The 12,016-nt window shown below is 37.5% G+C and overlaps 1 protein-coding gene across 2 annotated transcripts in view; it reads left to right on the top strand.

The window, feature by feature from the left end:
• The first annotated feature begins 858 nt into the window (after positions 1–858).
• The window catches only part of LOC113814721 (protein FAM136A), a 20,608-nt gene continuing 9,450 nt past the window's right edge, over positions 859–12,016 (top strand). Inside the window, exons 1-4 of one of the 2 annotated variants that reach the window (XM_027366772.2) lie at positions 859–1,029; positions 6,149–6,289; positions 6,520–6,597; positions 8,740–8,823. In XM_027366772.2, coding sequence (XP_027222573.1) covers positions 943–1,029; positions 6,149–6,289; positions 6,520–6,597; positions 8,740–8,823 — 390 coding nt within the window. In that variant the 5' untranslated portion in view covers positions 859–942. The remainder of the gene's footprint in view (positions 1,030–6,148; positions 6,290–6,519; positions 6,598–8,739; positions 8,824–12,016) is intronic. The other variant, XM_027366771.2, reaches the window with a different exon arrangement.

The raw sequence follows: 12,016 nt of genomic DNA on the forward strand, positions 1-12,016 counted from the left end.
TTACTAAGAAAAATAGTAAAGTGTTAATCGAGAAATTATAACCATAATTGGATCTATAATATGATACAAAATGTAGGTAAGGTAACAGATACTTAACTAATTATTGCAATCCAATACTGACATACAAGTATGATGTATATCACAAACTTTAAATAAGACAAGTTATATTCTTACAATTAATAAAACTGTAAAAGAAATATTAACTGAAGTTTTCGTCGGCAACTAATATCTTTCCAAGAAATGCTGTTTATCATTCATTTTAGTTCATATGTGTATCTGCCATGTTATTGTATTTTTATTTTGCAGCTAAATACCTCAGGGTCCCTAAGGTCCAGTCCCATAAACGGATTAAGGTCTTTATAGTTGCAAAACGGTTTAACTATTGTTTTTAGTTTCTCATGTTTTTATTCTAATTTTATCGTATCCAACTCTGTTGAACCCTTCACTTGTGCTAAAGTTCTAAAGATCTTCAAATATACTGACAAGCGCTAATACGAATGTTTTTTTAGTTTCCCCTAAAAACATATATTTTATATTTTCGTTTTCTGTGTCACAATTATGCAATATAGGTTAAATAATATTTTTTTCTCAGTATTTCACATTTACTCATAAAAATACGCCTTTGTATTTTGCACGTGTTTTGCGATAAGTGGAAGATTGTTATAGTTAACTAAAACAAATTGCAAAACTAGACAAGTTACATAATTTTAGAAAAAAAAGGAATTACTACCTTCGCAAGTAAAGTAAATCAGAGTACCTAAATCAGAATCCTTAATTCAATTATTACAAAGCAGCAAATTGATATAACAAAATATAAGCGGAAAATGAGATAGGCCCGCACCCCCTCTCCCACCCAGTACCCCCATCCCGCAATCAGCTGTTGTGTACACAGACGAAGTCGTCCGTGTGCGTCTGTTCACTCGAAAACCTCTCTCAACAACCATGGTCGACCAGGCACAACACCGCATACAAGAGGCTATGACAACCCTCATAGATGACCTTGATAAGGAGTACCTTCGAGGAATACAGGTAGGTCGAATAAGGTGATTAATAAGTGTTATTTTTACATCGGCGATATAAGTTTTTGAAATAGAGAAGTGGTTTCCAGTGGAACTTGGCGCCGATTTTGCCGGTGTCCCCACATGTGCGGGAAGGTGACCCGGCTCGTTATGGCCTTGGGAATGAATTGATTGTTATTATATATGCCTAGGACAGCCTACACATGACTCAGAGAGTGAGAATGCCATGGACCCGTATAGTTTCTTTCGCGACTTGCCACTGAAATAAGAGTTCATATTGTTCATTCGTTTTCATAATATCTTGATTAAGTACAGTTTCTATTTGTAATTTGCAGTTTATTGTGTTGTTCCTTTCTTCCCTATATAGTAGAAAGTTACTGATTCAGGAAAGAGGTATTGCTTTATTTCTAGGCAGTGTCTTGAAAGGGAACTGGGGGTAAATCTTTACATTACGGACACACTCTACAGAGACCAAGTCCCCCAACTCCACATCACATAATCTATTAAACAGTCTAAGATGCCAAGGGGAGGGTTGATGGGTTCTGCTCTCCAACACCACCTAGGAAACACTCTTTACTTCAGTATGTACGGCATGATAGAGCTGAAACTTAAGAGCACCGAGTGACCTTTTGAGCGGTGCTTTCCGTTATCTTTCCCCCTATTTGTGACATTACCATTCATGTGTGTGGATTATTACCTGCATAGTAGCAGACAAAATCCCTTTATTGAATTGAAGCTTCGAATCTGTCTTACCCTATACAAAAAGTATTGTATCAAGCAAATGTTCGAAACGGGATTCAAAACATGCTTGACAAAATTTTTGACCACAACTGCAATGACTGCAACTTTTAGTCCTCTGCAAGAACATCTGCAATTTGACCTAGCTGTGTGTGCCCATTCTGTAAAGATTAACTGAACATGACATAACTGCAATACTTCAAGCTCAGGGGTTCCTAACTACCTTAAATTCTGCATTTTAATATTTTGCACGGCCACATTGTAGCTAACTTGTAGCTGTCCTACTATACATGATACATAATTATTTGTTAAGTAAGGCATTAATATTCCCACGTTGATATTCTAAAATCATCAGTGTTTTTCTCGTAGATACATTTTCCTTGGTCTTCATATAAGGGAGATTTAAGGGGACTGTTCCTTCTTAGGTATGATAACATAAACTAGATTGGTAGAAGTTACTGTGAGTGATGCATGGAGATAGAGGGAAATACACTGCCTTCTAGTAGAGTGTAAGAAAAAGAATGCAAAACAACATAGTTTAAGCTGCAGCAGTCCAATATTTAACGCAAAATGATAAAAAGATCCACTGCATATTATGTAGCAGAGCTCTCTTTTGGCAAAATATAATCAGTGGTTTTTTAGCCTTTGCTCTAATTCTAAACACACGGAGGCCAATGGTTATGTATTAGTGTTAATAACATTTACCTACTTATAAATGTGACATTCTTTTCATCATAATCATGACTATTTTGTGGAAGGTTTGTAGACCTACCTGGTAATTATTATATTAATAACTATGCTCTATCATGCTAGAATATATGCAGTGGAGGTTTAGTGGCATTTGCTAGACCAGCTAAAGGTGCAAAGACCATTTCAATTACTTGGTAGTATAAGCCACTTAGTTGATTTTATTTACTCTTTCTGATTTTCAGTCTGCAATAATCATATCATGGAATTAAGCATTCAATTCCACTAATTGCCCAAAACCCAGATACATGTACCAATATAGTAGCTGGGTTACAGATATTGTTGTAGAATGTACCAATTTGGTTAAGCTTCACGGTATGGATATACCAAGTTAGGGCAAATTGAATGTGATATTCTTGTACAGGATAAAAAGTTGCAGTCACCAGTACAAAAGATAATTACAGATATGCATGATAACATCACAAATGAAGGTAAAAGATTGCTTTCAGTCTAAATCCACTCGGCGCTCCCAAGTTCAGCTCTTATCATGTCATGCATACCTAGATGAAGACAATGTTTCGTGGGCATGTTGGAGGGCAGACACCCCCCCCCCCCATCAACCCTCTCCCTAGAGCAGTGCCTGAAGCCCAGTCACTGTAACTCAGATTGATGAATAAATTTTTGTGAGTTGGGGTCTTACTCTCTGGCATGAGCATCCATACTGTAAAGAACTACCACCAATTTTTCTGAAGAAAACTCTTGAAATAGAAGAATGATAATGTCTCTCAGTTTATTTTGAGGTATTGAAAGAAAGACGGAGCTTGTTCTTTTCTAGTTATTCAATTACCATTGTATTTTATAATACCCCCCCCCCCCCCAGTCTCTGCATCCTGGTGAAGATTTTGCGAAGCAAATCACTCTGTGTTATGGTGTCATCTCATAGATAACATCTGTATATCATCAGTATGAATGGATCCTCTTCCATCTTGGCCTCCTTACACTTTCAGCATTTGATGTCTGTTTATGTAAGGCTGGTCGTCTGGGTTTGGGTTTGGGTTTCGGGGAAGGATTAAGATGTAGGTGGTGGCATTTGCATTTGTGTAGTTGTTGGTTTTGTGAAGTATTTGTTCAAATTGTTTGTGAAGGTTTTGACTTCCTATGCCTCTATGATGTGATGTGATAACATGTTCAGTTGCATATTGCGCATGGGAGGAATGAGGGATTGTAAGAGTCTTTGTTGGCATGCTGTGTAACAGATTTGTTTCAGGTGAGTTTTGTGTGCTGCTTCTGAATATTTGTGTTTAACATCTATGAGGTTGTTGGTGATGCCGTACATGATTGTAAGTCTGTGTTCTTGTCAGTATGTCTCCAGTAGATCTATCTGTTTTTTAATGAGCATTGTAATGTTAGGTGTGCAAGTGTAATTGGATGTAATGAATTTGACCTGCTTGAGCCCTTCCTGGCTTAATCCTATGGCCAGAAGTTATTTTAGTATACTGTAGTCGCCCAAAACTTCCGTATTTGCTTCCTACGAGTCTTGTATATATGTTGATTTATACCTCACCAATTGGGTACGTTTTTGTGTGGCTATACTGCACCTTTATTGCTTTTTGCTTGTCGTGTGGCTGCTTTGTATTAGTCTTTATAACTAAGTATCATTCTCTGAATTAATACTCATAGTTTTTGTAGTACTTTGTAGTACTTTTTTTCTCATATTCATCTAAAATATTAAGTCATTTTTAATCATTGTTTGCTTGGACACTTTTCATCTATGACAGTTTCTTTGTTTGTTTCAAATTACTGGAATTTTTTAATTCATTTATTTGTGCATTTTGTTTTTTTTAACCATTTTTAAACTAAAAACTTGTTTAGTAACTTTGGCTTTTATAAAATGTGTTAAGATCTTATGTTAAGAAAAAAAATATTTGGATAATGTAGACCTGCAACAGTACAGACGCACTTTCCTGATATAGAAAATAGATTCAAATAAAGTTAACTTGAGATCTGTTTAACTATAGTTCAGCTATCTTTAGTTATTGGCAACCATCACCTGGTCTTTCACGCCAAGGTCAACATAACCTACTACCAGGAACACCTTAATTTGGTTGTCAGTGATTATTGTGTGTAAAAGAATTTCATCTCAGGTAGTTTGTGGTATTTAAAAAAAATAAAATAAAAATTATCTTTCTAAAAGTTTGCTGATAGCTTACATTCAGATTGTATTTTTTCTTATTTCTCTTTATTCACCTGTAATAACATAAGACAAGATGTCAAAGATTAACATTTCTCTCCCTCTTTCTCTTCTTTCCTCCCTCTCTTCCTCCCCTCCCACTCCCACTCACTCCCTGCCTCTCCTCCTCCCTCCCAGTGTCTCCCCCTCCCAATCCCACTCCCTGCCTCTCGCCCTTCCACTCACTCCCTTTCTCTCTCTCCCTCCCACTCACTCCCTTTCTCTCTCTCCCTCCCACTCACTCCCTTTCTCTCTCTCCCTCTCACTCACTCCCTTTCTCTCTCTCCCTCTCACTCACTCCCTTTCTCTCTCTCCCTCCCACTCACTCCCTTTCTCTCTCTCCCTCCCACTCACTCCATTTCTCTCTCTCCCTCCCACTCACTCCCTTTCTCTCTCTCCCTCCCACTCACTCCCTTTCTCTCTCTCCCTCCCACTCACTCCCTTTCTCTCTCTCCCTCCCACTCACTCCCTTTCTCTCTCTCCCTCCCACTCACTCCCTTTCTCTCTCTCCCTCCCACTCACTCCCTTTCTCTCTCTCCCTCCCACTCACTCCCTTTCTCTCTCTCCCTCCCTCTCACTCCCTTTCTCTCCCTCCCTCCCACTCATTCCCTTTCTCTCCCTCCCTCCCACTCACTCCCTTTCTCTCTCTCCCTCCCACTCACTCCCTTTCTCTCTATCCCTCCCACTCACTCCCTTTCTCTCTCTCCCTCCCACTCAGTACCTTTCTCTCTCTCCCTCCCACTCACTCCCTTTCTCTCTCTCTCCCTCCCACTCACTCCCTTTCTCTCTCTTCCTCCCACTCACTCCCTTTCTCTCTCTCTCCCTCCCACTCACTCCCTTTCTCTCTCTCCCTCTCACTCACTCCCTTTCTCTCTCTCCCTCCCACTCACTCCCTTTCTCTCTCTCCCTCCCACTCACTCCTTTTCTCTCTCTCTCTCCCACTCACTCCCGTTCTCTCTCTCCCTCCCACTCACTCCCTTTCTCTCTCTCCCTCCCACTCACTCCCTTTCTCTCTCTCCCTCCCTCTCTCTCCCTCCCTCTCACTCCCTTTCTCTCTCTCCCTTTCTCTCTCTCCCTCCCTCCTCTCCCCCTCCCTCTCTCCCTCCCTCCTCTCCCCCTCCCTCTCTCTCCCTCCCTCCCTCCCTCCCTCCCTCCCTCCCTCCCTCCCTCCCTCCCTCCCTCCCTCCCTCCCTCCCTCCCTCCCTCTCTCCCTCTCTCTCTCTCTCTCTCTCTCTCTCTCTCTCTCTCTCTCTCTCTCTCTCTCTCTCTCTCTCTCTCTCTCTCTCTCTCTCTCTCTCTCTCCTCCACCCCTCTCCCTCCCCCTCTCCCTCCCTCCCCCTCCCCCTCCCCCTCTCCCTCCCCCCCTCTCTCTCTCTTTAATTTGAAGGGAACCAAGATGATTAAGTTCCACAAAAAGTGTGATATTAAAGTGTCCAACAAACATCACATCATCAATTTTTCTTTTTCCCCCCAGAGATCAATGCATTTGTGTGCTGCCGAGTGTTGTGATAGAAAGGATAGTTCTGTAGATCAGGTTCATCGGTGTATTGAAAGCTGTTCAACTCCATTAACTCAAGCTCAGGGATTTGTGCAAAATGAACTTTCACAATTTCAGGTATGGATATTATTTTATAACTACTGAATGACAAAAATATATAATATTTATGATATTATCAACACAAGTAGTTGAGAGTCTGATGGGTATTTACTGTGAATGAATAATTGGTTTTCCTGGATTGTTTTCTCTTCTCTTTATAGATTTGAGTCTTTCCAAAAACATGACAAGAAATATTGGCCAAAGTCACCCACACTGACTGCCATCATTATTATTGCTGCTGATTTCAGGAGCGGCTACAACGCTGCGTAATGGTCTGTCAGGATCGTGTTCGGAATCAAGTGACGGCAGACACTTCAGAATCACAGGTACAAGTTTTTGCCAGGATGTTATTGTCCTGAAATTTAAGCATGCCATTAACACTTTTTGGTTATTCATCCCATCCTAACAGTTTTGATTAGATAGAGAAATGGTGGAAGCTTATTTATCCTGTTCAAATTATCTTAATGGTATTGTTTAAAAGCTTAAGTAATTTTAAGGGATGATTGTCCAATGTGTTATTTAATTATTTACTTATACTTATTTTTTTTCTTAATTAATTAATTTATTTATTTTCTTTCTTATAAAAGCTTAATATAAGCCATTGCAACTATAAGTCAGTATGTAAAAGCTATCTGGAAATCAAGATATATCTATTTCAAACATTTTATGTGCTAGAAGAGGAACTTGTGTGGATATTGCTTGGCAGAAAGATATATAATATCAGTATGACTGTAATGAATATTAATGCTTTATTTTGGATCAGTGGACATATTTTGATCATATTACACATTCACTTTTCTAACTACCTACTGAATTACCTATCAAAAAAAGTTAAGAACACTGCACTTTTGTCATAAACATAAGAGTAAAAGATGTGACAAAAACAGGCTTAGTAGACTTTAGTCAACCATATAACTTCATTTTTAGAAAATTAAAGGAAAGCTGTAGGAAGTATGTTGCTTTTTCTCAGTACTTTGAATATCATACTGCAACTCATCTATATTCCCATTTGTTTGTTTATACTTTGCAATGTTGCATTTTATTTATCTTAAATACTAATAACAGGTTATTTGGGAGAATGCTGCAGTATTTACATACACTAATTATTTTTATTAATACCTTCTTTAATGCCTATTAATTAGAGAATGCAGGGTAACCATTTTTTGGTTTGCTTGTTTTTTATTACTAGAACTGATTTTGTAGTAACCATGAAGATCTTTGTGTGGATTGGTAATTTGTGTGAATGACAACAGTGAAGTCTTTATTCTTTCGTTAATCGGTAGAGATATCGGCGCATATTGTTTATGAATATTCTCTTAATTTAGATATGTTTTATGACGAAAAAAATCTTTGATTTTACAGCATACCTCCTCCATCTTTCCAAATCATACCAGTAGTAAAAGATTTGAACATCATGAGGTTTCATCACAAATGTTAATGTTTAAAGTTTTTGCAAATCTGTGCTGAACCAGTTAATTAGTGCATCCATGATCTGGGGCACAAGTATGAAGAATACTGTAAGGTGAAGGAATAAACACACATCTCATATCCTTGTATGTATAGAACTTGATAGTTTGTTCACAGTTTCTTCCTTTTAGCATGTTCCATGTTCTCCAACATCGGACTAAATGTTTGATGATACTCTTCTACCTGTGTCTCATCTGATCATCTCCAGGATATATTGAGCCTGTCTGGCGACCTACCAACTCATAATCATGACTACTTGATGCCCATTTCATTTCTTTTCCCATGTCCAAACCATCTTGATCATCTTGCTCTCAGGGCACTACGTAGCTCTCTAGGTAACATTTGTAATATGCCTCATCTCTTTCCTGTTGTCAGTGATCAATGCACCTTTTAGTTGCATTATTGGTGCTCATGCTTCATGATAGATAACATGATATCCTAAAAAAGTGAATATCCTTTTCCTCTGTCTGCTATTCCTCATCCATTATAATCCCTAAATTTGAAGGATTGTTTCACCTCTTTGTTACATTTCTATCAACTTCTATAGTTTTGTCTTCCTCAGTACCCTCTCCTCAGTCACTTTTTGAACATGCAGTCCAGAACACTTCCTGTGACAATGTTTACAGCATATAATTGGTCTGCTTTTCACCATCATACTCCATATGAGAACATTTTTACATTTTTCTCTTCTTGCCAAACCTTTGGAATCATCAGTTTTGCCTTGCCTATATTAATCTTTAGATCTCTCCTCTCTATTGCCTAGCTTTATTGTACAAACACAACTTTCATTTCATTCTCAGTTGTTAATATTAAGTCATCCTCATACTGCAGCTATCATGGGTCTCTTCCATAATTTTGGGGAGCCTTTTCCATCACAGTGAGAAGTTTATTATATGTTAAAACAGGTATCTTTTTTATATGTACTATAAAGAACTTTTCCTGAGACAACAGAGCAAGGGCATCAGTTTATAAGTATTATAAAAAAGACTTGTTCCTGGCAGGACTCCTCCCAGCGTGGTTCATCGTTTGCCATGGCCAACAGTGCAGGGAGTTTCATGCGGCAGGCAGCTCTAGGGATAGGAGGGGTAGGAATAAGAGCAGTCGCAGAATTTAACGCTGTGGGAATTACTGAGTGTATAGACTTGTTAGCATCTGTTCAGTGGAAAGTTGCTTAAAATCTAAAACCAGCTTTGATTGGTGTGCCTGACAAGTCTAAACAAGGCTATTGTGTGTCAAGTGTGACAAATTTATTGGTTGGTAGCTCTATCCCAAGTATGGTACAGTTTTAACAATTAAGTATTGCTTTGTTTGTCCAGTTTCTCCTGGCGTGTCTAGCAGCTTCTAAGTTGTAATAAGTCTTTGGCTTTTTATCTTTGGCAGAATAGACCAGTGTAATGTGTAATATCAATTTCAAGTAGTCATGATTCATTTAGATATCAAAAATTACCAATTAACAATGTTGCAGCTAAATAACATGATTTTGGTTCCTCTACAGGTATTTAGGGCTTTCATATTTCCCAGTGACATAGTGTGCTGGTTATCAAAAGAGTTTTGCCCTTTTTAAAGGTTCCCCCTGTTTTTTCCCCATGGTAGAGGTACTTTGTGGTAATATTTTTGCTTAGCTTGGGATTAAAGTTTTACTCACATAATTAACCCATTCCACCGGGAAAATGTTCACTGTAGTATGGTTTTGTGAAATGTCTTTACATATAGATGGCTCTACAAGTGCTTGACCACCAAGGAGTGAATTACTAGGCATTGTGACCTCACCTGATTTCACCTTTCCTTGAGTTTTTAGGAAAAACTGTTTTTACTTGTGCTATTATTATTATAGGTATTATAATTATTATAATGATATTAACATTACTAATAGCAAAACATATCCCCTCGGTGACAGTGATGGCTATAGCCGTCATGACGTAACAGCCTATGACATGTTAACGCATCATGACTCATGGCAGGTGGGCTGGCTGTACACAGCTTACACCTAGCCACAAAGTCTGGACTGTTGCATAAATTTACATCACAAATAAACCAGGCCCTGTCACTACAGGGATATATAAAAGAATCAAGGAAAGGGCAAACAGTAATTGGCTCATTGTTGTTTCAGTACTTGTGGAGCCATCTTTGTGTAAAGACAATAAACCAAGCTAACAGTGGGCATGGCATATATGGGTTCACTTGGGGCAAAATTTGACAATTGCTAATACTGCTTTCCAGGATGAAACTAATAGTTATAAGATTTAAGGAGAATAATGGGAAGAGCTATTATGATTGTTAAATTAATGTTTCTTGATTTAAATAATTTATTTATAAATCTTCCCTTAGTATTACATGAGAATAATTTACTCTGTGATAGAGTGATTGAGTAAGCAGTTTGATGCATTTTTTGTTGACCAGAGTAAATTTTTCTCTAAAAAAAAAGTTGAATGAATATAAAAACAGATATATAAATTTCTATGCATTATTTTAACCCATTGACAACAGGTACATGTACTGACCACTAGTTTTTAGTAAATTTTCTGGGATACAGATGCCTCCACAAATACTTGATGGCCTAAGGAGTCAGTCAGTAGACCCTACATGACCTCACCTACATTTCCTCATTCCTTGAAATATTGTGATAGTAAAATGTAAAAAGAATGTTCCCAGTAAAATGTAAAAAGAATGTTCCCAGAAATCAAGGGATAGGATAAACAGGAAAAATAAGTAGGACTAGTAATTGACTCCTTGGGCACTTATGCAGCCATCCGTATGTAAACAAAATTAGTTGACTAGTATCACAGTGGACATGACATATGTCACATCAGCACAATGGGTTAAAGGTTATTTTATTATTCAAAGACACTGCTATCCTTTGCTTTATGTACATACATGAAATGCTACTAACCAGATAGAAAAGATCACAGTATAAAAGACATTAATTCCAATACAAACAGTCTTATGTATGAGCACAAGCAACATGCAATTGTGATAGAAAACCAGAATAGTGAACATGATATCAGCAGAGATTGAACTTCTCAAAGCCATTGCCTATGAACAGTATGCAAAGTGCATCATTTTAAGCATATTTTGTAAAGGGCTAATTACGCTTGAGTGAAACCTAAGATATTTCTTATAATTGGTTAAACCAAGAGAATGTGTAACGTTTCTTTATATGTGACCAAAGACATGTATGGTATTCAGCTTTTAAAATGAGATGGCTTTAAGCTAAAAATTTGCATTGTAAGATTAGAAGCATAATGAAAGATTTTGGACTGGAGCAGCTCTTTTTCTTCAGGTTGTTAACTTGGATCTTGTAGGATAACATTGTTTCTGGATCAGTGTAAGGAATTTCAAGAATTCAGAATTTTATTATTAAATGTTTAGTTTTTGTAGATCCTAGGGAATGCAGGAATAATGATTATCATCATCATGACCATTGGGCACATGTATATAGTAGCCCAACAGTGCTAACCTGTGTGATAATTCTGTAAAAATTTTATTCATCCTTTTAGGTTTCAGCCACTTCTCAGTTTTCTGTAATGTGAGCCCCTTATTCACTACTTATTTTGCAGATAATGAACTTCTTTTTTACAACTGAATATTGTGTATTAACCCACTAATGAGGGTATATTTTGAAGCTGAAAATAATAATTTCCGGGAGGCTACAAAATTGGTGTTCCGGCCGTGGCCCGCGGTGTATTTGGAGCGCGAGCTCTGATCCAACGTCACACTGGGCTCGGCGATGTTTATTTTTCCGGATGTCTCATATGAGTATATGAGACATAGTAAATGGGTTAAATCTGAATGATTGCACTCAAGTGCTTATATAAAAAAAAGATAAACAAATAAAATAAAATTAAAGATAAAAGAAGTGCAGAGGAAAAAGTTTATCTTTGTCAGTATTTTAAATAGGGATGGTTCTGTTTAGCATCACTCTTGTCTGTTGGGGCAAAGATAACCGTAAGTCATGTATGCCATCCCATTTTTATTACATTATTATAGCTAAGATTTTGTTGGAGAATCATCCGTCTGCACCAAATTAATTGAATTAGTGAACATTTTAACTTATCTGTCAATAACAAGGTTTTCTGTTTTCATTGTGTATTTATTCTTACCATACTATTATAGGTTTTAAGTTTCATTTTTCTATGATTTAGCCTTGTATCATTTAGAAGGTAACTAAGATAACATTCAGGATACATACACACAGGCTCATAAACCTTTTTAATATAGGAGTTGCTACTTAGCACATTTTCATTATGATGATTAATGGTCATTTTTTATCTCTTGGAT

This window comes from Penaeus vannamei, chromosome 20 (assembly GCF_042767895.1).
Source record: "Penaeus vannamei isolate JL-2024 chromosome 20, ASM4276789v1, whole genome shotgun sequence".
NCBI lineage: Eukaryota > Metazoa > Arthropoda > Malacostraca > Decapoda > Penaeidae > Penaeus > Penaeus vannamei.